Source organism: Dermacentor silvarum, chromosome 1 (assembly GCF_013339745.2).
Source record: "Dermacentor silvarum isolate Dsil-2018 chromosome 1, BIME_Dsil_1.4, whole genome shotgun sequence".
Taxonomy (NCBI): Eukaryota; Metazoa; Arthropoda; class Arachnida; order Ixodida; family Ixodidae; genus Dermacentor; species Dermacentor silvarum.
The window spans coordinates 360,280,968-360,307,549 of record NC_051154.1 but is presented as its reverse complement, the minus strand read 5'-3'; the positions used below and the strand labels follow the sequence as shown (position 1 = coordinate 360,307,549).

The 26,582-nt window shown below is 44.3% G+C and overlaps 1 protein-coding gene across 1 annotated transcript in view; it reads right to left on the bottom strand.

Moving 5' to 3' along the window:
* Nucleotides 1-4,032: 4,032 nt before the first annotated feature.
* The window catches only part of LOC119437438 (AP-3 complex subunit mu-1), an 85,614-nt gene continuing 63,064 nt past the window's right edge, over nt 4,033-26,582 (bottom strand). The window contains exons 9-12 of the mRNA XM_037704468.2: nt 22,952-23,110; nt 16,073-16,123; nt 10,963-11,031; nt 4,033-5,598 (exon numbers count right to left, since the gene is read on the bottom strand). Of these exons, the coding sequence (XP_037560396.1) occupies nt 5,533-5,598; nt 10,963-11,031; nt 16,073-16,123; nt 22,952-23,110 (345 nt within the window). The 3' untranslated portion in view covers nt 4,033-5,532. The remainder of the gene's footprint in view (nt 5,599-10,962; nt 11,032-16,072; nt 16,124-22,951; nt 23,111-26,582) is intronic.

The window sequence follows — 26,582 nt, the reverse complement described above, 5'->3', positions numbered from 1 at the left end:
CGATAGCTGGTATCGCAATTCCGGCTTCTTCACCGCTTGTTCACGCAAAGGGAAAGGAAGGCACGGCTCTGATAAGAACGCTGAATGGGTGTGCGCCCGGCCGTTTTCTTTTTCTTTTTTTCTAAACTTTGACTGTCGCGACAGACTCATCGAGTGAAAAAATCGGAAAGGAATCAAATAATCCCGCAGGCTTTTTCTGCTTGTTCAAAGGGGGAAAGCAGCGAAAGGCTATATGATGCGACTTTAATGGATTGCATATGGCTTGTTAAAGTCGCACAGAATGTAATGCTGCGCGTCGGACACGCGCATTTTAAATCATTTCACTTTCACACGCACGCCCAAGCATGTCGCACATTTTCCGACAAAAACATCCAAAAAAGTTCTTGAGTTATATACGCTCTCAAGGCTTTCACCAAAGTATACTCCGGTGACGCCAGAAGTGGGCTGTTACCACAGCTGAAACACAATAGCATATTTGATTAACCGTACTTCCTGCTACATAATGTTTCCAAGAACAACTGTTTAACGTCTTTGCGTAGACCAAGACATCTATAGCCGTTTGTAGCCGTTCCGAGAAGTTTTGAAGACGTTTTGTGTTTCGTGGGTATGTTCGTCGCACGCTGCGTTTTTTGTTATCATTAAATAATAAGGCAAGCAAGCGTAAAATCTAGGCTCGTAATCATGAGCTGAGCGAGCCACGTTTACTCGCAAAATAATTAAGTATAAAAAGAAAGCGTAAAAATGCGCTACTGGCACTGACGCGCCAAGAGCGGCTACTACACCTACGAGTGGCTTTTCCGCATAACTTGAGCCCAAGGTGGCTTACCTTAGTGAAACTCTTAAGGTCTACAACAATATTCATCTTTTTGGCATTTCACGAGTGGAATTTACCAACACAGCTTAACTGGATATACTTCTTTAGTGTCCCTACAAGGGCACAAGAATAATGAGAATGCATGGCGGCACCAGTCGTCATACTATTTCAAAGGGGCTGCTCGAAATGTATTCACTCATCTTGGGCACACTAAATATTTTACTTTAGACACACGGGCGCCGCCATCTTGGGCTGTTACACGGACAATTTTTGGGGGAGTTACGCCAAATTAACATTTCACGCAACACCAAACGGATCCGCACCATTCTCGTGCATACAAATGAACTCTAGTACCATGCATTTGGTTGTTACCAACAGAAAACGGCAACCCTAACAGCCCACGAAGATGCACTCAAACGCTCCCGTAAAACAAGAATGCAGCAGATCCAACGAGCACTATAGGCCGGCTTCAGGAAAGGATATGCTACAATGGATCATATCCATGTCATCAATCAGGCAATAGAGAAATCTGCTGAGTACAACCAACCTCTTTACATGGCTTTCATAGATTATGTAAAAGCATTTGATTCAGTAGAGACACCAGCAGTCATAGAGGCATTGCGTAATCAAGGAGTACAGGAGGCATACGTGAATATCTTCGCAAATATCTACAAGGATTGCACAACCACCTTGGTTCTCCACAATAAAAGTAGAAAGATGCCTATCAAGAAAGGGGTCAGGCAAGGAGAGACAATCTCTCCAATGCTATTCACTGCATGCTTAGAAGTATTCAAGCTCTTAGACTGGGAAGGCTTAGGAGTGAGGATCAACAGCGAATATCTCAGCAATCTTGGGTTTGCAGATGACATTGTCTTAATCAGGAGCAATGGGGACGAATTACAACAAGTTATTGTGGACCTTAATCGAGAAAGTGTAAGAGTGGGGTTGAAGATTAATATGCAGAAGACAAAGATAACGTTCAATAGCCTGGCAAGGGAACATGAATTCAGGATCGTCAGTCAGCCTCTAGAGTCTGTAAACGAGTATGTTTATCTAGGTCAATTACTGACAGGGGACCCTGATCATGAGAAGGAAATTTACAGAATAAAATTGGGTTGGAGTGCACACAGCAGGCATTACTAAATCCTGACTGGGAGCTTAAGGCCTAACCTTAAGAGACAGGAAAAGAGCGGTGTGGATCGGAGAGCAAACGGGGATAGCCGATATTCTAGTTGACATTAAGAGGAGCTGGGCAGGCCATGGAGCTGGGCAGGCCATGTAATGCGTAGGATGGATAACCGGTGGACCATTAGAGTTACAGAATGGATACCAAGAGAAGGGAAGCGCAGCTGAGGACGGCAGAAAACTAGGTGGGGTGAAGTTAGGAAATTTGCAGGCGGAAGTTGGAATCGGCTAGCGGAAGACAGGGGTAATTGGAGATCGCAGGGAGAGACCCTTGTCCTGCAGTGGTCATAAATATAGGCTGATGATGATGATGATACAGTGAAGCTTCCCGTAAATGCATAAGGAGTGCTGAAACCAGTGTTTTGAGTTTATTCAATGTGAGCGCAAAGTGATTTATTCAGGAATTTTATAGAGGAAATGCAATAAACGAAACACACCAGTAAAATAACGATTAATAGTGCACATGTGTTCATGGTGGTCACTTTCGTGTTTTGCAGCTGAAGTAGGAGCACACCTTTCTGCGTCATTTGTTTGGGGTACCCGACCTCCCCATGGAGGTGCAGATGCAACCGTCCACGTTGTTGCCAGGCGGCGCAACGCAAGTCCATCTCCTCCGGTGCCGTCTCCCGTCCCCCTCGCCCTCTCCACCAGCGGCCATGGACCCGTATGCGCAGGCCGGCTTCCCCTCTCTACCTTTCACAGCTGCGGGCGAAGTAGTGGAGCCATCACTTCTAGGTGGCACCGCCGTACGCAGCAGTAACCATATACAGTATTTCTTAGATAGGTATGTAGGACATTAGTCAATATGAGCTTGGCGACGCAACCCACCACCCCGTTCCTAAGGGGACGCTCCTCGCATCCATCTGAGTGTGCCCTATTCGGCGAGAATGCACGAGCAGCGGCAGCACGGTGAGCAAGAAAGACACCGGGGGGTTCGCACTTTGACACAGCATATGCAGACACTAGCACTGCATTTCCCTCTAGTGTTCTTAGTACGAAACTCGATGAGCAACGAGGTACCCAGGTAGCTTGCCATTTTTTCCAGTTCTAAGTTCCTTCTTTCTTGGGTTTTACGAGCCAAAACCAGTTCTGATTATGAGGCACACCGTAGTGGAGGGCTCCGGATTAATTTTGATCACCTGGGGTTCTTTAACGTGCGCTACAACGCAAGCACACGGATGTTTTTGCATTTCCCCTGAATCGAAATGCGGCTGCCAGGATTCGATCCCGCGATCTCGACCTCAGCAGCGCGCTTAGGCACTAAGCCACCACTGCTCAGTGCTAAGGCACTGAGCAGCAGTGGCTCAGTGCCTTAGCTGACTGAGCCACCGAGACGGGTCAGTTATAAGTTCCATTCACACATATGGCATCTCTGTACACATACCTCTAAATATCCATCCCAGTACCAGCTTGATGCAACCAAGTCATTTCGCAGACTCTTTCTGGCTCTTCATGCTAACCTCGCGGCCTGTTGACTACAAGATTCTGCAATCCACCAAGGGTCCTCTATCTATGTCGACTTTGTCACAGTTTGAAATCGCTTATGCCCTCCATCAAACAGACCGTTGATCCCTCCCCCCCCCCAAGTGTGTAAAAACACATCTTCATGCATCTTATAAACATGACCCTCTACAGGTCATATTTACAACACATGACATCTTACCTCGTAAGGCCACCCTTCAAAATACTTAAAATTTTAGTGATTCCTCAGGAGTTGCCTGGATGGTCTTATGTGCTGGATGGGATATGTCTCGCAAATAAACATACAGGTCTAAGCAGAGCTCGATGCAAACGCCCCAGCTGCCTATTGCGATGTGTACGTGTGCCAGAGATCCAGAGATGGTACCACAGAGGAGAATTCATCACAAAGAATAATGCCGTCAAAAAAGATGGCATCACATCAACTCCATAAGTCGAGATGTATTGATATTTACATACAGCAATAGAGGCTAACTTGCGCAGTGCTGAACACAAAGCCACAAGGTTCCGATACACGTACATCAGCAGGCAACTGAAGCAAGAAACTTCCAACATATTTAGTACACCTTTATTCGCATGCAGCGTGGCTTCTATAAAAGTAACTGATCACTTAACAGCTGCTTGAAATGGGAGTCTTGCAGCCACTGAGTGTTCCCAGATCTCCCAAGACAGTCCAGTGAGATTAGGAAGCCAACAAGGCTATCCACTCCCCTTCTTTTGCAAACAATATAAAACACTGTCACATGACGCTAACAACATGTAGGCGACAAATTTTCATAACAGCCATGTTAGAGCGTCATATCTGACACTTGTACAAATACTACCACAAAAAGGAGTCATTTTATGTCCAAAAGGTCATTGAGAATGTCTCAAAAGGTGGTTTGAATATACAAAATTACAAATTGGCGCTACAAATGCGGCGACGGAAAACCATGTACAGGCTGGATCAAAAGTTAACGACTGTAGAATCTGAGAAAATGAACATTTCCTGATCCTGAGCACACAGCCTAGATTTCAAATGTGCTGTGTACACGACCAACATAAATGTCAGCCCAGTTTCAATTTGCAGTCCCTAAAAAAGGCGAACATTGACTTTTTCGTGAAACCCGCATCCCATAAACTTCTGACCCTGCCTATACATAAAAAGCATACGATTTTACAACTTCACTATTACACAAAAAAGCACTAAGACTTTATAACAAAAGAAACATCTCAAGCATTCAATCGGAGAATCAACATTGTGGTGCTTTCACCTTTCTACTATTTTACTTTTGCTGCTTAATTTCACTCAGAAAAATATTGATAGACAAAGGTAGGGCATATCATTAAAGCTTCTGAAGGATTGCCGCACATAGAAGCATTACCCAGGACAAATCTTAGTCAATAGGCTCTACACAGCCAGTCTCCATGTGTAAAAAAAAGCATCTGTGCAAAATCTTTCTTTCTCTAAACTATTTGATCCCAGACAAAGTCTGCATTTGCACCAAGTGGACTAACACGTACATAAAAAACATTTTATGACTACCGTACATTCAGGATGGCATCCACACTTCTCCATCTCAAGATGTCCTTGGTATAAATTTAGCTTGCTGCCTGCCTTTGGGAGTCCAACGTATGTCTTCACAAGAATTTTTAAAAGATAATGAGAAATGGGGCAGAGCTTTTATAATACTTTGAGGGCAGGAAGCTGGCTTGATTTTGTAATGCTAGATGACAGCTTATTAAATCAAACCAGGCAGCCTTCTCAAGACTCAGTTCTACCACTGCAAATGCTTTTGCGAAAGAACTCGCTTTTTGCCACAGGATGCAAACTGCCATATTTTTACCACCCTTCATTTGGCTGTCTGGAATGCACTCAACAGAAGAATGTCATCACTGCTGCCAACTCCACCCTTTCTTTTTCTCTAAGCCAACCAAGCATCGCACATAAGTGGAAAATTGCACACTGAGCAGTTTTCTTGCGGGTTGTTCGGAAAGTTCAACTGAATGCAAAAGGTGCCCAGTCCTGGAAAATACACTTCCAGCGTATTTTGCCTCCATCAAGGTTGGACTCTTCACGTCCTCACTTGAAACCTGCCAGCCTTGGTGACATACTTGACGCCCTTGAATGGCTTGTACTTCTGCAGAAAAACAGTGAGAGAACACGTAAATCATTCAGTGTCATGCCAGCACCAGCCACACACTCTTTTCCCACATTAAAACCCGCCGTGGTTGCTCAGTGGCTATGGTGTTGGGCTGCTGAGCACGAGGTCGCGGGATCGAATCCCGGCCACGGCGGCCGCATTTCGATGGGGGCGAAATGCGAAAACACCCGTGTACTTAGATTTAGGTGCACGTTAAAGAACCCCAGGTGGTCTAAATTTCCGGAGTCCCCCACTACGGCGTGCCTCATAATCAGAACTGGTTTTGGCACGTAAAACCCCATAATTTTTTTTCCCACATTAAAATTAAATTCTGGGGTTTCATGTGCCAGAGCCACAATTTGATTATGAGACACACCATGGTTTGGCTACCTGTGGTTCTTTATTGTGCACCCAACGCACGGTACAAGAGCAATTTTGCATTTCGCCCCCATCGAAACGTGGCCGGAATTTGATCCAGTGCCCACGTGCTTATATGCACCATGTCATGGCCACTAAGCCACCACGGCAAGTTCGTTTTCCCACATGAGCAATTAAACATTTGCTCAAAGGCAACTAAAATATCGCAGTCAAAACAGGTTATGCTGACTCCGAAGAGGGTCAGAATAAAGGCTCAATATATTTACAGACAACTCAGCAGTAAGGGCTCGCTAATCATACCTCAAGGTCTTGATAAAAAAAAAACATTGAATGACTGGATATCCAAGGAAAACGCTCAGAGGAAAACAATATGGAGCTCAGATCTCTTATTACCAACACCCGAGTGTGCAGCCAACAATACCACCCACACCATCTGGCACTATAGGCAAGGGCACAACAATGTGCCACAAGAGTTCAGTGCTCGTTATTGGTCCGGGTTCGTCTTTATAAGGACACGAACAGCGGCTTTTGATTGCAGTGGCTTGGGAGCTAACCAGACGCGATCAATAGTTGATTCACTGCAAGACTATCAATATACAGTAGACTTCTGTCAATTCGAGTCCGGTTAATTTGATTTTTCGGTTATTTCGATCCCAATCAAAGGTCCCAGCCGGCATCCATACATTATATGGGACCAAACATTCCTTACTTCGATCCTAAAACTGGCATTCACTGGATAATTCGAACGCCCACACCTGACCCCTATGGTGACTCAAATAGTGCGACTCCTTTAGTGGCCGTGTCTGTTACAGCGGGCCTTAGGGAACAGCGAATACACTGAACACGTCTCTCGTCAAAAACGCCCATTTTCGGCCCAACCTAGAAAGATTTTCAAGCAATAACAGTAGCTCAAAATCTGAATACGGTACTTACCCGACTCTAACACATGCCTTTTGTTTTACAAAAAAGAAACAGGACGCAAGTTGGATACGGAACTAAAACTGCCATTGAGGCGTTCATATGCTTTGCTGCATAATACAGCTGTACTGCAGCGATGCTGACTTTAGAAAACCGGCCTCGCATTAGATTTCTTTTTTGCTTAGGAGCTTTAATGTGATTTCTACGTTAGTTTTCTAATTTCGACACATCGAAAGTGGGTACGTGCTTGATTTGGGAGTGTTCTAAACTCGGACAAATACTGTGAAATGAGTCAGTTTTGGAATTTTTTTCATCTAGTTTAATTCGACCCGCCGGATAATTTGGTCAATTAATTCGACCCCGACAGGAATGATTAAACGGAATTCAACTGTATATTTTTTTTAAATGCACAAGGCATAAAAAAAAGAAAAAGTGCACGATACGAGCCCTGTCTCACAAGTGAAAGTTTGATTTGGGTATATCCAGGATATATGCACCTACAGAAGTAAACGGTAAACAAAAGATCCACAGAAAAAGAAAAACGCGCACAAAAAAGCAAGTAAGATCCCATGTGATACACTTTCAAGCGGCACATGCTGCCTATAGCGATTTATCAATGTAATGATATTCAGTATCACGTAAGGATGGCAATTCCTGGCTGGCGCATGCGCCCTTTGTGTTTCCTAATAAAAAAAAAAAAGCTCCGTTAGTTCACAGGTAGTTTGGTCCCTACTCTTACACAAAATTGTGTATCTGCTAAACTCTGGTGTGCAGCCCCATTTGTCGCAGTATGAAGCTACAGGCAAGTTAGAAGTTGCCTCAAAATCAGTTGTTACAAGAGGGCCTTGTCCAATATGTCATACCAAGGAATTTGTGCCATGTGCTGTTCGAGTCATTCACAAGATACCATTGTTATGTAATGAGGTGTACATTGGATAAACAGGAAGATGTGTTAACATAAGTTTATAGGAGCTCTGTGCATCTTTGAAAGGAACTCCTGTACGTGCATATATTCTGGGTAGACCCAAATGAAAATCTCAGTTGTGACACAGCGCCTCATGCAGTGCACATCTTCCTTAATCCCTTGCTTAACACCGAGTTTTGTTTGTAACTATGAATCCAATCAACTAGCCAAATTTGCAGTCTCAATTAAATAGTATAATATCACGCAATCACTTCAACTTGGAAATGGCTTCCTGCATGTCCCAAGCCAGGCGCTGTGCAGAAGGTGGTGATTATGACATCACACGTTTTGAGTACTGACGTGCCCTCTGCAGCTATGGTGGCAGAGCTTATAAGTGGTAGATCGTACCATTGAGTGCTGCGCCACCCGACGTTAGCACAGCCTTACGTGTGTGCTCCCAGAGCTGAGCCAGGCGACAAAGTCACAAGAACAATTGCAAAACTATCGACAGCACTATCAATAATGAATGCTGATGAACCAGCATAATATCAATAGTCTTTTCTACACTATTGATGGCACCAAAAGCTATTGAAAGCGTATAAAAAAAAAACTGTCTATCACTAGATTCAAAGAGTTATAGATACTATTATTAGTCAGTTTACTGGCAGTTTTGCATTGTTAGTACAGTGTGATTTATGAGCATATGCATTCTGGGATCAAACCACTATGTGCAAGTGCTATGAGTACAGTCGAACCCAGATATAATGAATTATTGTGTATAACGAACAGCAGTAAAATCCCCTTGAAAACTGTTGTATAATATTCTTATTTTATATAGAATTTTTTGCGATCCCCTTCAGATTCGATATATCCGCGTTCGACTGAAAAGTCCTAAGATGAACACAGCCCAGCAACAAGTACAAGGATTTTATGGCACACAACTGTACCCTTGCTCATAGCACTAGTGGTTATCAGTAGATGATGCTGGTTACTGATTTTCAGCAACCTTTATTCAAAATTTGAGGTCCTCAACCAAAATTCTGCTTCCAATGGCTGGTAGAGCTTTGCTTAGCATAGGGTATACCAAAAAGGCTGTTTTCAATCTACCATCGGCATAGTTCATTCCGAGGATTTCCTAAATGCCGACTACAGAGTGAAAGTGAATGGTCTTCTGACAAGCAGCAACAATTTGTGCTCTGTAATCAGTGGAATGATGGGCAGCAATGACAAGAGCAGCAATGACTTTGCTAACAACACTATGACGCATTTACATGCAATGGATGTGGATGTGCAATGAATAGACTGGACACCACGTAACTAATATTTCACATGAGGACTGTACCAATGAGTTCAAGTACATCAGCAAAGTGCACAACATGCCTTCTCAAGCAAGCTTTCTGCAAAAGCAGCAGCTCACAATGAAGGGTTACTGTATTTATGCGATTCTAATGCACACTTTCTTTCCAAGAAAATACATCTGAACATTGAATGCACATTACAATTGTGTACAAAACCACATTTGCAATGTTGTGATGCTCTGAATGGACGAGCACAACAAAAAAGGCACTAAGTAACTTCTTTCTTGGGTTTTACGTGCCAAAACCAATTCTGATTAGGAGGCACGCCGTAGTGGAGGGCTCCGGATTAATTTCGACCACCTGGGGTTCTTTAATGTGCACTACAATGCAAGCACACGGGCATTTTTCCATTTTGCCTCCATCGAAATTCAGCCACCACGGCCGGGATTCGATCCCACAACCTCGTGCTCAGCAGTGCAATGCCTTAGCTGACTGAGCTACCACAGCGGGTGGCGCTAAGTAACGTGCAGATTCCTACTGTAAGTACTGGAAAAGAGTGAAGTAACTAGCTTGCAGTGAAAGAAAAGTGCAAGTGGCCACCAGTGGGAACCAACGCAGGCAAAATTGCATCATCGTGCATGTACGATGAATCATGTACATTGTTATGCACATGATTTCAAGCAAAGTGCGGCCAAGCCAAAAGTGTCCACCTATGCGACGTAGTTTGTATATAATTACACTCATTCAGAGCGATTTCACAGCCAGTCCCACTGCTCCCTTCGTCCACTCTAAACTGTCGCACCACGACACTATTGCTGGTAGTTTCGGCAGCCACAACTGCTCTGTGCTTGTTGCCTCTGGCTCGTATCTGGAAGCAGTTCAGCTCGTACTGCTCCGCAAAGGGAAACGGGACGTTATTCGGCATGGCCACTGGCACGATAAGGCGGTATGCAGACCTCAATAAATGTTTTGGCAGTTACTGTGCGCACAGGAATTTATGGTTTCGGTTTTTCAATTCCACTGCAGTGCCTGATAATGACGGCGATAGGTGCCTGATGCCTTACAACACATTTCAGAACTGAAGCCGTGACTAGGTGCACGGAATAACGTAGAAAGTTTGGGTACCAAATATAATTAGAGGTAGCTATTATGCAGAGTACACTTTTTAAAAAAACATCGTACTATATGCAAGTCTTTACAATAATTCAATCAATTCCACCAGTCCCAATGAGGTTGAACTAACAAAAGTTCGCTGTACAATTGTCCTGGTTCAGGCTATGCTCAACCAATTCATGACTAACATACAGCCAAAGCCAGAACATCTACTACGTTGGCATTTTCAAATTCCCTGATATTTCCAAGTTTTCCCCGACTGTTTTTATGAAAATTCCCTGGCAGTCTATGGCACTGGTGGGTTAGGTGCAGTGAAAAAAATGGTAGTTTATAGCTTAATAAGTTTCTGCCACCCCATAATTTTGAGCTATTACCAGTAAGATGTCTGTTAGTTGGAATGCACTCTCAGACTCGACTGTATCATATGCTTCAGGCATGTTCAACCACCCGGCCAGGCTCACACCGCAAAAACCAGCAAAAAGACACCATATTTTTCAGATTACGTAGGTTCAGTTGAAACCATTGCTTCTTTCTGACGTACCACTTTTTCCTGAATTTTTCAGAACTTATAAATTTCATGAAAATTCCAGGTTTTACATGTTTTTCATGATGGTAGACACTAAAAGCTGAAGACAAGAACACATCTGAATTTGAAGACCATCTTTGCAGAGGGCTTAAAATCGATGATCATGTGCCACAGTAATAACAGCATTAACAAAGATGACAAAAAATTCAGGCAGGTGGCCTCACCTCTCCATACATGTCTAGCCGATTGACCTTGAGGCCAGACACTGCCAGGGGGTTGATAGTGAAACGCACCTGCAACAAAATGAAGAGAACCGTCCCCTTGAAGCTTTCCTTGGGCCACCTATCTTAGAGCAAATGTATGAAATACATACAGCCAGCTACATTTGACCTTGACCAAGATATCAGCTTAGAAAAGAAAGCCCACACCCTGCATTCTACCTTAATTCAATGCAACTGAAGCCCACTGATAAGTTCCTCGTTGACACATTTTCCCAGGTTTAACATCTCTGAAGCCCAGTCCCACCAAAGGGCCCTTAGACAACCATGTTTTACAATCCCCTTTGATATGTTGTCATTCCCACATGATAGGTTACAAATCTGGCATAGAATTACAAGAAAAATATTAAGTGTACCGTCTATAACATAAACATAACAAATATAACAAAGAAAGCATCAACCATACTAGACACCCTAGCTGCACTCTTCCGACCCCCACCAGCCTTTGGTGCACAACGAAGAATCCAAATCAGTGGTGTCCAAATCGACCTCCCAGCGATGACTCCCTTTTAGTAGGAAAAATGAATCTCGAAATTAATGGTTCCACCGTTTGCACGTGCCGAAAGCGATTGCAGGAACCAGTATGTCATGGCCACCATGTTATAAACATACACTGAAAAAAGTTTACACACTTTGGGGCATATCTTTGTCCCACAATATGTAATCGTCATCTGCCTTGCTTGCATTCCTGTTCTTGAAAACTGTGCGCTTGATACTTTCTGGTCATGAATGCACTGTCACACTGATAATGCGCATGCCGTTCGTGTCCTGAGAGCGAAGTGTTAACCCCTTAACTGCCGATGACAAGGTAACTCATCATCACAACGAGTGTCCTCTGGTACTGGTGACGAGTTAACTCCTCACGAACTTTCTGCCATTCTTTGTACATGTGCAGTTTCTCGTAATTTTCCCAAATAAATAGTATACAACTTTTGCCTTTTTCTTCAGCAATACCAGTAAAAATGCAATAAGCATTCGTGGTGTCTACTGTCTTTAAAAAAATTGGCCAAAATATGCAAGTCTCAAAAAATTACACTTTTATCATATTTTTTTCCAAAATTTGTCATCGAAGCTAAGGGGTTAAAGAAAGAAAAGGCACACAAGACAGATGACAAGATAAGCCCCAAAGGGTGAAAACTTTTTTCGCTGGGGGCGGGGGCAGGTGGAGAATGCCATCACCATGATCACCATTGTCGTTTTATCAGCATGTGAAAAAGATTTTGTGGCAGACTCGTCAGCTTTGTCAGCCCTCGCCAGTCACATCGGCATTGCTCTTATGGTCAGTCAGCAAGTGTTGCTATTTTTGTGTGCTCCTGGACTCAATCATGTTACTGTGACGCAGGTGGTCTGTTTGCCCACACCTCTGGACCTCCCAATGGCAATCGGGATATGGACAGCACTTTCGTTTCTGCAGAAACTGGACGTTTTGAGTGCTGCCGACAAGGGGCCAGCACGGAAGAGGCAAACATTATGAAAAAGTTGGGCTTGTCACCATTAACGGTCAATACCGTTCTTCACCCTTCACTAGATTGTACCTGGTTTCCTTATCTTCCCTTTCATGCTGATTGTGCCAAATGTGCTGACCATGATATTTTTTTTATGCTAATGAAAATTTATGTATAAGGTGCATGCTTTGGGAAGTCATGTAACTCCCCCCTACTGTAATGCCCGTGTGGGTGAAATGTAGGTATACTAATAAACAAATAAAAAAATACTATTGTACCGAAGAGATGCTCTACAATCTACATTCTTGTTCTGGCACATGATTTAGAATGTGAAAAAAGGCCAGAGGAGAGAAAGTGAAGTGCCAACTGTCTCTCCTTTTTTTTTCACATTCTAAACCCCACATCAAAACAGGAATGCACAGCAAGCCTAAGCACCACCTTGTCCGAGAAGTTCTTTTGGAATACCGAGGAAAGCTGATAGAAGTCCATGCAGCAAACTTCGGAAAAATTCTGAGAAAGCGAGTTTTGCAAAGTGTGCCAACCTGGACACAGTCCTTTTAAAATTGCTGCGGGAGTGAACTTTGACGTCAGCATTTTTCCATGCAGATTGCCGATAAGCTGAGCATTAACGACTTCAAAGCCTCCAACAGCTGGATCGATCATTTCAAGAAACTGCACAGACTGTCGTACAAGGCAGTGAGTGGGGAAGCGACAGGTGTGGATGTCACTACTGTGAATATGTGAAAAGCTTCACTGGCATCAGTTGTTAAAAGATACGAGCCACACAACATATCTAATGCCGATGAGACAGGCCTACTCTTCAGGGTGCAGCCATCCAAAACATTCACTATGAAGGGTGAACCCTGTCACGGAGGGAAGAGAAGCAAGGAGTGCCTGACTGTGTTGTCGTGTTGGAACTTTTACAGGTCCAAGATGATGAGACCGTGGGTAATCAGGAAGTTTCGGAACTCACGCTGCCTGAGAAACGTGCTACACCTCCGCTGCCACTACAGGAGCAGTAGTTGCGCATGGATGACTTGGTCATTATGTGAAGACTTCCTGCACTACATGGATTCGAAGATGGCGTCGCAGAACAGAAAGGCAGTTCTTTTCCTCGATAACTGTTCGACGCATCCCAAGGATATGGCATTTCTCCGTGGCCTGAAGGTTGCGTACCTTGCGGCAAATAAAACAAGCTGTCTTCAGCCTTTGGACGCCGGTGTTTTTATAGGAATAGCATCATGGAAAGGTCACTCGCCCTGATTAGCCGTGGAAAACAGCCCGGAATGGTGTTCATATTGGACACCATGCATAACGTGGCCACAGCTTGGAGTTCAGTCACTGCTGAAATCATCCAGCACTGTTTCCAGAAGTCCAGTTTCTGGAGCACTGTGGAAATCAACGAGAAATACTGGACAGCTGACAAAGAAAACCTTCACCAGGTAATGCCTTTAGCCGGTGCCGCAGGCTTCAAGTACGACAGGTATGTCATCGTGGATGATGCAGCTATGACTTCGAAGCCATAAAGTGTAGACAAAACTAACGCGGAGACTGCGCTGGGTGGTGATGAGTGCACCAGTGGCACAGAAATGACTGAGACTAAGGAGCACCACCTGCCTTCTCTAATTCTATTGCGGTGCTGGACATGCTGAAATGATGTCAACCATAAAGAAGATGCAGACTGCAAAAAGGCGATCGTACAGATTGAAAAGGGTGTGGTCTAGGCAAAGGTGTGGAAGAAATGCCAGACTTCAATCTGGAATTTTTTAAACTGTGAACTGCTGAATAAATCCTTTAGAGGCTGAGCCATACATAGTGTGTCTGTTTTAAGGTTTAACAACACATTCGTGTGACTTTAACAGCATGTCTGTGTGATATATTTCCCAGCTACTATGTTTTTTTTCTTTTCTCGCAGTCCCGTGGAAAACTTATTAGAGGGGTTCTACTGTACTTTTTCGTGCCTTATAATCAAATCATGGTTTTTGCATGTAAAACCCCAGAATTCAATTCAACTGTACTTTGTGCCGACGATCATCGGAGTGAACTATGCACAGCATTTCGTTTTTACAATTTGTAATGTCAATATCTGGTGAGTGGCTTATTAAAGAAACTATAAAATCCTGGCGCGACAATGTGGACGCAGCAAACTGTTCCTGCGGCATTGGAAATTGTACTTCGCCTTGGTCAAGTCCGGCACACATATAACTATCAGCATTTGCAAGCCATATCCCAGTGCATGTCCCCTTTTCAACAGTACAGCAGCTACAATACATAAAACAATACTACAGTAAAACCTCGTTAATTTGGCCCCCGTTAATTTGGAAATTTGTATAATTCGGCGTTCCCCCCCCTTCCTTCAAAAATATACATAGCCCTATGGCAGCAAACTTTCGTTAATTAGGTGCAAAATTGCGTGCGCACCGATTAATTTGAACTGGCGGCAAGCCAAAGACAGCACTGGTTCGTAATCACCATCCATCATCGCGTTGATAGTGACCGCGGTTTTGTCCACAGCGAATGCGGCAAACGGTAGTTTCGTTTCGAGTCGGTACGCGCGTCGGTCACATGCCATCAGAACCGCAAGGTCGCCGTCCATGATCGCTTCGATACCGCCGCAGTTTCGTCGGCAGCGGTTGTGGCAAACAGTTGTTTCATTTTGACTCGGTGCAAAGCTGTAGAGAATGAAGAGCGCCGGCTACATCGCGATGAATAGACAATTTGTTCGCGACCAGCTCACTGGCAAAAAAATCGGGATGTGCGTGCGATACTGAAAAGCATGTCTCAGATGAAGGCACACGCGGCGGCCATGCTGCGAGAGCCAGTCAGTCACGAGATGAGAATTTCAGCTTCCGCACTGCTTTTGTGCAAAATAGAAACAAGATTTGCTCATTCATTTAGCAAATAAGAGCTTGTTGACGTAGTAAGCATTTGTTTATTGTTTTTCTGATACCCTCGATAATTGGACATTCGGATAATTTGACCCTTTTCTTTATTTCCTTGAGATCTGAATTAATGAGGTTTTACTGTACTGTGAAGTTTAACCTCGCCGCTGCGCGGCTACGCACGCCATGCTCCCTTGTCTCAGCACCTGAGTTAGGGCATACGAGCACAACTTCAAGCAAAGCTCTGAGCTGCAATGAACAAGTCGCGACACTGGCGAATGCAAATACAGAAAATTTACAATCGCTCTACTTCCAATGACACTTGCTGGATGAAAATTACAAAAAAAAATAATTCATAAAGCAAAGTATTATGTGTCAACCATGCAAAAGAACAACCATCACATTAAGCTATCAGGACAAACCATTAAAATATTACTGAGGCCCGTGCAGACACCACACTTGTAGCAGTTACAAGAGAATACCAAAAACATACGCTCGACAGTGATTATACGTGCTGCTCGGTATTGCTTGCACACAGATCTTGGCTCCTGTGTTCCATATGCCATGACTAATTGATTGACTGATTAATCATTAAATTGACTAAATACCACACAGAATTCAATCTATTCATCAAATTAGTTTAACCGGAGCCCTATGTAATTTGCCACAGTGATCAAGAGCACATGCAGCTCTCTGATGTGCTGCCATAAACTAGCTGGTTGGTCTCACCGTAATAGTCGGGTTTGCATCAGGAGGTGGAGCACCAGCCTGCAGGGCCATCTGGGCACACAGGAAAGCAGACAACAATGTAAAATATGCACTAATATGGAAGGCAGAAGAGCAAGCTACCACAGACAACTGTACGTTGCCATTAAGACACAAATGTTTTCAGACAGAACAAAAGGCACCAAGAACAGCACCCTATATTACATTTCATACACAGCAGGCCAATGCTGTGGAAGCAGTAGTGCAGTCATAGGAGGCTCACTCCGTGCATTTCCCAGAGCAGTTGCTTTTGATCTGCAGTGCTTTCTATGGAATAGTAACTGCTTCATATGTTACAACTACACTTTGTGGGAGCAATTTTACGTCAGATGACAGATTATTTATGTACCTTTGTGCTTGCAGTATGTGGCGTACAGTGTAGACCACTTATAACGTAAGTCGCGGGAGTTGTAAAAACTCGCGCTATAAGCGGTTACCGCGTTATAACCAAAGCATGCTTTTTTTCGGCTTTTGCTTATGCCAAACGGGCAACCCCCCTTTGAAACACAATTTATTACATATTTCACCCACACACACATGCAACACAGCACAGAAATGAAGTTCTCCTGACAAGTGAGGCATCAGCGGAAGAACGCTGTTATTTTCGTCTATAGACTGGTCTCCACGCGCACGCTCCCACTCCTGAAAAAAAAAAAATGAAAAAAAAATGCTTTATGCTGCTGTATGACGTATGCTCTATGTGCGAGTGAAAGCGCGACGACTCTCGTCTTGCGGAAGGCCATGGAGGGATGGGAGGAAGGGGAGGCGACGTTTAGCTGCGGCACTCAATGCGTATCTTGTGACCAGGCGCAAGGGGAACTGGCGGCTCAATCTCCCACACGAAAGGAGGAAAGCCCGAAGGCAGCGCAGGAGGGAGAGGGCACGGCTTTTACCCTGCAAGCCACTGCGTACTTTGCGCGGCTGAGGGCTGTCACGCGCACCGTATCTTGAAAGCGATCTCCACACGGCCCTGACCTTTGTATACGCTGTGCTTTCGCCGCTCAGTTTCCGTTGGAGTGATAGACCATCCGAACCTTCGGTCGCTGCTCCTGCCGCGTTTGATCACGCCAGCATTTTTACAGTGCTTGTGTGCGGTAATCGAGTGCGATCTATTCATGTTTGCTTGTGCGCGCTGACACCACGCTTGTTAATTCAGTTAGTAAGCGGATGTGTCCAAGTTTATGCAGGCGATAAAACTACTATCCTTACTCCGTATACTCTACTAGCAAATTTGCTATTGCAATTGATGCTTCACCTTTCAGGGGAAACTGCGACATTTTGTTTCGCTTTTCACCGCTGGTCCCCACACGCGCGCCCGCGCTGCCACTTCTCCACGTTTGCGCACCCGGCAACCGTGCGGCCGTGCTCCCTGCACCAATTTCATGGACGCACGCTTAAAAGAACGGCGCTATAACCGGTATTCTGCTTCGCGTTCCTATGCAATAAACAGTCCGCCTATACATTGAGTTCGATGGGAGATATATCAGTGGTCAAAAAAACCCACGCTATAACCGGTCCAGCGCTAAAAGTGATTACGTTATAAGTGGTCTGCACTGTACTATGTCATGGTCACAAGAGCAAGCGATGCACTGTGGCCGCTGGTCACAGAAACGTCACTCCCCTTGTTTGGTGGTAAACAAGTTTAGGTCGCCGAAGCCTTTCATGTAATAAATATATACGAGACTTAATTTTATGGCAAATTACATGACATGTACCTATATCTTTCTTTCATATGTGACACACAATTCTTTAGTTGCAAATGCAAGCAATGAGAGAAGTCTCTCTAGCTCTAATAAAGTTGCCTGCTATGTATGAAACAGTGAAACAGAGTAGTAATATGCACTGAAACTCGGAATTCAACAACCCAAAGTTATTTTGGTTGCCTAGGTAATATTTACCACTGCCTCGTTCCTTTATATTCCCTTGCTCATGCTGCGACTTGACATGCGAGTCCTTCGTGGCACTGCTCAAAACACTCCTCTTGTTCGTATAGGCACCCAGTAGCAAGCTCTAAATGTGTTGTTTAGAGCCTGTTTCCAGCAATGTACATCCTAAGGATCATACCCGTCCCCTCAATCAGTGACACCCTACATTCGAGAACAAAGGGAATGCTTACATTCTCATAATACATGGTTCTTTTATTAAAGGGGAAGGGGCATTTCCCACACACTTCTAAATCATGCCCCAGCCTTTATGCAGTCATGGACGAAGCCACAAACAAACAAGAAACTGACATTGATCTGCCAATGAACAAGGTCAGTGGCTCCCACAACAAATTCTGTGGGCCTCAGAGGAGTTCCTTCTTGCATACAAGATACTATGCAGTGCAGTCCATGGTTAAAGGGAACACACAGGTGTACAGCTGAAACTCTGGCACCGTGCCAACCAGTCCTGCGGAGTTACCACTCTGCGATTGGAATGACTCCGGAATCATTCCACATTTTCGCGAGCCCGGAATGGAATAGAATGAGAATAAAATTAAATGCATCTTTTGCCCAGAATGAAATGAGAATGGAATTACATGTTTTTCCGAAAATAGAGCACTTTTTCGTCTACGAATTGTTTTTTGTCAAAATATGCCGAAAAACCAACCAGCCCACATTCTAACATTAGTAAGTCAGAGCCTCGAATTTAACAATAAAGCAGTATTTTGAAAATGGCTTGACTGATTACAAGCACAGTACATTTAGAAGCAACGAACCTACCACAATTCTGTCATAGACTGAGTTGCTCCAAAGTTTGTCTCGATTCTTCGCGTAACCAGGCCTCAATGCTATTGGTATCCGTCGTGCGGAACTATGGCAACGGCATAACCTTCCCCCCCCCCCCTTAAGCTTTGCGATTTTTTATTTTTTGTTACCTCGGCAGCGCCTTCGCCCACCACCACCTAGATAGCACAAAGCCTGTTCACTCCAATCCATGATGCGATGCTACCCGGCCTGAAATTGCCATTGCCAGGGCTGGCATGACAAAAGCAGTGACGTCAAAATCACCTTGGCTTACTCAGGAGCATCCCCATTAGATTCTATGGCAGTCGGGCTAGGTAGTATGACGTCATGGATCGGAGTGAACAGGTCTTGTGCTATCTAGGTGGTGTTGCCTTGCCCCGGCCACCTGCTGTATCCCCCCCCCCTTCACTTTTTTGTTTTTTCTTCTGTCGCCGTCGGCAACTCAGACGAATATTCAAAAAAGCGCTTCTCTAAGTTGTGATGCGTATTGACGCTGGCGCGATGCTTGTGTTCACAGCAAGCTTTCGCATACCAGCTTGCACACCGTCTCACCTCGTACTCCCCCCCCAACCCTTCTGCAATACTGTTCCCCCTGTCTAGACAACAGACACCTTTGCCTGAAACATTGTCGACAAAGGTCTGCAGGTCAGCGCAGCACACAGTTGTACACGATGAACTGTGCGCCCTCTCCCTCCATACAGAGAGAGAATAAACTTTTGAAAGCATTGGTTCGGCAAGCCAGCCGAAGCAGGAGAGCCCACGTAACTGCGGCCGCGGCGGCGCCTCCCCAAGCCCCGACGAGACAATTCACACTGAACAAATCCCACGTTCGCTCTGTTCTACGGTAGGGGGAGGGGTGGAGGGAGGTCCGGGTGCCCCTGCCGCTGTGCTGGCGCCTGTTGGCGTCTACAGAAGCCCAATGGTTCATTTAGTACGCTCATACTTTGAATGCTAGACAATGCTTTGAAGCATCCCCCTCGGCTTTCTGTGCTACCACCCCCACTTTACTTTCCAACCTTCTACTACAAATAAAAAATGCTTCCATAACGCACTGCCACACTGGCTCCTGCGCTCAGCAGCTCACGCACGCAGTAAGTCCGCCAACATCACACATTGGAAACAATCTTTCGAAATTACCCGTAAAGAAAACAAACATGCTGCACGCTGCAAGCTTTGCTCCGAAACTATACATGCTGTAGTTGGAGTTTCATCTAATTTGATTCGGCACCTAAAAGAAAGCACGAACGTGAGTACATGCAACAAGGGAAAGGGCTGGCAAGCCATCCGAAGATAACGTCAGCCTTCATCGCTGGGTGCAGCTCTGCCTGTTCATCGAAACGCTGCTCGTGACGACGCCATAATATAAGGTCTCCATGAACACTACTTTTCTCAGCATAAAAATAGGTTATGTCGTCATTTTAAGCATTAACACATTTAAGCTTAAACAATATTAAAACATCACAAGCCGTTAAAACATGCTGACCATGCAAATACTATATAGGTAGCGGGAGAACTACACCTATGTGAATTAGTAGGGTGGTTGTACTGTACCAGGTATGTCACCAAGCTACTTTCCCTCGTCCTTGGTAACGTGTTTTGCGTATTTTTGCAGTTCTTAACGCATCTGATGACATCAGCTTTATGGTGAATTTATCGGCAACTCGATAAAACTATCAAAATGTCATTCCTACGTTGAGGAATTACAAAAATTGAACTGCCTGGCCATTCCTGAAGTGGGAATGGGCCAAGTTTTTTTTCATTCTGGGGAATTGAAAGGAATGGGGGCGCCCATTCCACAACACTGGTGGCAACTGCAGTTATGCCTTGGTGGTAGCAGTTTCGATGCACTGCGCAAGTATACGAGGGGGGGCCCATTCCACAACACTGGTGGCAACTGCAGTTATGCCTTGGTGGTAGCAGTTTCGATGCACTGCGCAAGTATACGAGGGGGGGCCCATGCCACCTACAGACTCACCCCAGGACAAAATTTGCTAGTGCCGTGTGTGTGCACTTTCACTCAAACAGTGGTCTACAGTGCATGCACCCCTCCCTGTCTAATTGTTTTCTCTGCCACTGCAATCATTTTCCTGCTCGTGAGAACATGGCGAAAGGGGGGATTCCGAGCCACATTTTGAAAAAAAAAAAAAAAAGCCACTGGGGTTTCCACCAGGACACAAAATTCTGCAAACACTCAAACCAGCTCTAACAAAAAACACTGGTACACTGAAGCCACATGAGCAGACTAGAAAGGCAACAAACTCAGGCGTCTGAACCAATTGGATGATGTCACAAGCAGGGGACGTATTCTGAAACGTTCCACTTCGGCGATAGTTTGCCTAGGCGACAATTTCGTCTTCAGGCACACGCTGATTGGCTGGTTGAGCCCAATGTCATTCAATTTTGCTCAACCAGCCAATCAGCGCACGCATGAAGGCGAAATTTTCGCCTAGGCGAACTATCGCTGAAGTGAAACGTTTCAGAATACGTCCCCAGACTTGTACGTAACAAATTACGTGTAATAAATTACATTTCAGGTATTCTTGCAATTGAACGATTACTTTTTTTTTACTCAGTAATGGTCACAGTAATCAATTGTTTTTCAATAACCATTTAGTACATGCAACTTTATTGACGAGACAAGCTCAACAGGTGACCCAGCTTTCAGCACTTGAATTTGGCAGGAATTACAGTAGAACGCTTGAAGTTGTGCCACGCAACAGCCTCGTGGAAGTGCATGTTCAGATATGCAAACCCAGGTCCAAGTATTTTTAAAGTTAACGGCTTTATTTGCCTCTTTCGCGTGTTTTCGTGGTTGGTGGTCAGACTTTCACCACCGATGCAAAGGGCGTGTTCATCGTCGAACACCAACTGTTACAGCTCTTTGAGACACACGTGCTGTCATGCAAGAGCTTTAGGGTGCCTGAAGGTTTGAGAGGGAAAAGAAACATCGCATAGAAGACAGAGGCACTATTTTCTGCTTCCCTGAGGAGAACATAGCTGTAGTGGAATGCTTGGAAAGGGCAGCACGCGGAAAGAGGGTGGCGGGAGAAGTGGACTTCTCCCGCCACCCTCTCCCATGTGGTGGCTACTGCAGAGGAGGGTGGCAGTCACCTTCCACGCCAGCGCTCACGCCGCAGGAGACAACACACATGATGCACGTGTCCTCACTCGAGCAAATAGTATACGCTTTCAAGTGCATAAAGCCTTTAATAAAGTGAATAGCTTTCTAGAAGCATTTGGCTATTCACTTACACTGACAATTGTCAATGGTTTCTGTACAATTTTTTTTTCCCACACATTAAAGGCAGGTCACACATCCTGTATTGTCAGCACCACATTTTTCGCCTCGCAATGGCTTCACCTTTCTATGCGGCACGAATGCCACCATGTCACCACGCTCATGTCCAATAACGTTTTTTTTTTCTTTTCACTGGATAGTCCCCAACCTCAGCTGACTAATATCACTATCCAGTGTTCGTATGTTAAAACGTCGCTCTTCCCTCCCGTGCACACAAAGAGTCGAGTTTTCAGTGTCATTGCTGACGTGCTGGTGTTGCTGATAAGGATAAATGAACAAAATTTTTGAAAAGCAATTGCTAGAAAAGATAGTGTCTGAAGGACTGCAGAAGATGCACTAGAAGAGCCGGGCCAGCTCGTTCTAATTACTGTATTTGCGCATTGTTAATATAAGTTCGAATGAAAGCAGCACAAAAAGTCATTCATTACTTTTTCAGTAATTACTCAATTACTTTTGTGGGGCAGTAATTATTCACTGTAATCAGTTTCATTTTTTGAATGAAGTAATTGTAATAGTAATTGGTTACGTTTTTTCTGTAACGTGTGAAAGTCTGGTCGCAAGTGATCAGAGCATTGAGACTTATTCCTTGTGCCAGACAATGCCGCCAGCACACTAGTACAATGATACCTCCTTGTGGCAATCCTGGAGGCTGCTGGCATTCTGCCCCATCTGCTTCCTGCTCTGCAACTGCTTCCATGCTTTCACCAGTCACATTACGTAGTTGGCAATGTGGAAAGGTGCCCAATGAAAACTTGCTGCTCCAGTATATCCTCACTTTCCGTTTGAAATGGCTTCAAATGAATCCAAGGGACTCACAGATCCACGGAGGTTGGGCAGCCGCCCTGGCTCGATGCGCCCCACTTCCCAGATGAGGTTCTTGGAGACTGGGTCGAAGCTGTACTTGCCCTGGCTTGCTGTCAGGGTCACATTCAGCACCGTCTTGCACAGAGGCACGTCCAGGACCACTTCATCAACCTGGAATCATTCCACACAAAGAATGAAGTCTCATAAAGGAACGGGTACTAATGGCTACCACTTTCTTCACCACACTGCGCCATTCAGTTCACTCAACTCGCTTCCCCAAGCCAGATCCTAGCAAGGTTGAAAAGCTGAAAACTGAAAACATTTACTTGTCATGGTGACACCTGTTTCCTTCCTGAAAGGATAGCAAAAGAGTGTTCTTTCGCTGCTCTAACGATGTTTCCCAAGCTGCCTAAAATTCAAATTAAATATCACCACTTTATAACACCATATCCTGCACTTGATAGAGGCACACAAAAGGATGGAGATGAAGTGATCAACAGTGGTTGAACAAGGGAGGTCTCTGGAGCCAGTTATTGCCGTGACGAACACAAGTCCCCTTGTCAGAAGCGGCACACTAACAACCACACAGCACTCTCCTTGCCCACATGAACACTCTCCCCGGCCAGCTAACAATGCACCCAAAAACAAAAACACAAGGTCATCCTCAATGGATGGAAGGAACGCAACCACACTATAACTTTATCACCACTGTCATTCAGCACCATATACTTGGAAGTCATGATACCGAAAGATGTGCTTTCTACTCCAGCTACCCCACAGCCCAACACCTGTCATGCCAGAATATTTGACCCTCCTCCCCCATCCTGACCCATTGAGAGACAAGTGACCCACTCCACCAAGCACCCAACAATTGTGGACTACCCTAAAACCAGCAGTCCATTAGGTGCTGACAGTTTCAATGTGAACATGGTTTATGTCATCCTATCTGCACTTTTTATACTCCAAAGAAAGTTTCACAGCCAACTGGCCTTTCAGCTTCACACAAACTTCTCAAAATTGGAGTACCTGAAGAAAACCAGCTGCACTAAATCATTGGCATCTAAACAAGTGCTGTCAATTTTTTGCTCAAGGTAGGACATGACTCTTCGAATTACCATCTGTGTTTGACTAATTGCAACAAAGTTTTACATTGCCGTTCACTTTTTTTTTGTCAATTTCTACACTGTTGTTCAGTTCTTTCACCAATTTGAAGTGGAGTAGAATCTCATTAAACAGAATCTCCAGGGACTCCATAAATATGTCCTGATTAACAGGAGTTCCACTTACTGAGAAAGATGTGCAGAGGTGCTTGCTGCACTATATGTCATACACCGTCCTAACACTGTTAGAAATGTTAAGCGTAAGGAAGTGAATGTAGCAGCTAGATTGTCTCGTGATTTGGGCACGGGCGACAGCTGCTGGATTAACTAGACTTCGCCAGTTTCAATTTCGAGGAGGCACTGGCAATATAAAAAAGCAAATACATAGCTCTTACTGCTCCAGTCGGCAGCAGTATAACACGTGCTCATGCAGAGGGAGTTCAAATTATCAAACGGCGTGCTATAAGGTGGCCGAAATTTCAGTTGAGCTTATATTGGTCGCCTATGGGGGCAAGTGGCGGTGCTAGGAGGTGTTCCAGGTCAGTACATGATGTGCATTACATATCTATCAAATTTTTGCCTGTGAGTCTTCGCCACTGCTTTTTAAGGAGGGCTTTTTGAATAGAATGGTGAAGCCAAGAAAATTAATTTCTGGTCTCCCTGCCTCTTTCTAAAAAGATCCTTTAGAGCTTGCTTCTGTTGTTTCATTGACAGAATTGAAAAAAATTTGGCTCCGATTTACGAAAGTTTTTTTTTTTTTTGCATTACCCAAATACAAAACCAGCCAATTTAAAGGTTAGTCCCCTTAAGCGGCAATTCCATTTAAGCGATTTCCATTTAGCAAGATTCTAGAGTACATTAGTTTTGAAGTTTCCAATTAGTTCACAATACAATTAAATGTCACATGCCATAGCAGCCAGAAAAGACGAAAATTGGCCCAACACAAGCTAACCTGGATAACCAAACAATGCAGTGTTAGGAGCAATTTAATTTTACTTGATGATGATGATCACTAGATTTTATTGGCGCAAGGACACGTAAGGCCAAAGAGCGCCAGCCTTTTTACTTGACCAATAGTACTGTCAAACCTTTACATACTAAAGTACTAAATATTAAATGTTCTTCACCATCATCAGCATGTAACAAAAATATGCTTATAACGAATATCATGGTTCTCCCCATGGTAGGTGGCAGGGAGAATGCCCCCACTACTACGTTTCACCACCCCACTTCAATAGCACCCAAGGCATCACCGTGTCCAGCAGGTTGTGCATACCTCCCCTGGCCTGCTCTGTATCCACGCATACCTTCTGGTAACGCAGAGTGGAGACTGAACCGGCGGCCTCATGGCCCCAGAGAACTCTGACTAAAGTGTGGTTGTTGAACTAATGTTGAAGGCCATGCTTTTGTGTACTGAAGGCACAGAAAACCGGTCATGGCTGTCATGTATTTAACACCTGCCATCTCGCATTTTTAGTTTGAAAACTTTCACCCTTTCACCATACTATGGCAGCACAATATCGTGAAGCAGAGTAACGCCTACAACAAGTTGTACGGTAGCCCTCTGTCAACATCACAACACAGGGACTTTGTTGTGCTTTGGTGGTGTTTTGCACCATGCCTACCAAGAGACTCTACTATCATTCTTTCCCTCAAAAGTGACTGAACGCGTCGTGCCACATCAAAGAGCCACAGGTAAATGTGAATAGCAGATGTGAATGACACTTTACACAGGGTTCGTACAGGTTTCCATAGAAAAAATTCAAGGATATTCCAGGACTTTCCAGGACCTGTCACAGGTTTTTTAAGGACTCAAAGCACCATTCAACTTAGGATTTCTTTACTCTAACATTTCCAAAAATGACTAGTTTTATTGCACTTACAATAAATAAATGTATATCACAATTATAATAAAAATGTCTAGCTTTGATAACTTCTCAAGATCACAACACAAAATGAACGCTTACAACAGCGGCTGAGATTTCTCCAGTATAGACCGAGTAAAGTTCACCAAAAATATTCAGATCAGCATAGGGTTATTGCACTAAAATAAAAAGAAATAAATGTATATCCCAATTATGTTAATCTCTAGCTTTGATCACTTGGCAAATTCACAAATATCAAAAAAAGTTCACAAATCTCAATGAATGCTCCCAACAGCTACTCTGACTTCTAGCTCCAGTATTCACTGGGCAAGCTTTTACTGAACATTTCCAAATTATTCAGTGTAGTCTTGCTACACATCCATTATATTATAACAAACAGATATATACTGCAATTCTGTTAAACATGTCTTGTCTTGATCATTTCTTAAGTGCGCAATATTAAAAGTTAACACAACGAACACTCACAACAGCTTGAGCGCTCAGGCTTCTGCAGTATTAGCTGGGTTGGTTCATCAAACATTTCCATAACCATGCAGCATACCGTATTTTCCGGTGTATAAGACGCATTTTTTTTTCTGAATTTTTCGTCGGTATGTCTTATAGAACGGTGCGACCTATGTACGTTTTTTTTTTCAGAAAAACTAGCGTCAAAATCGG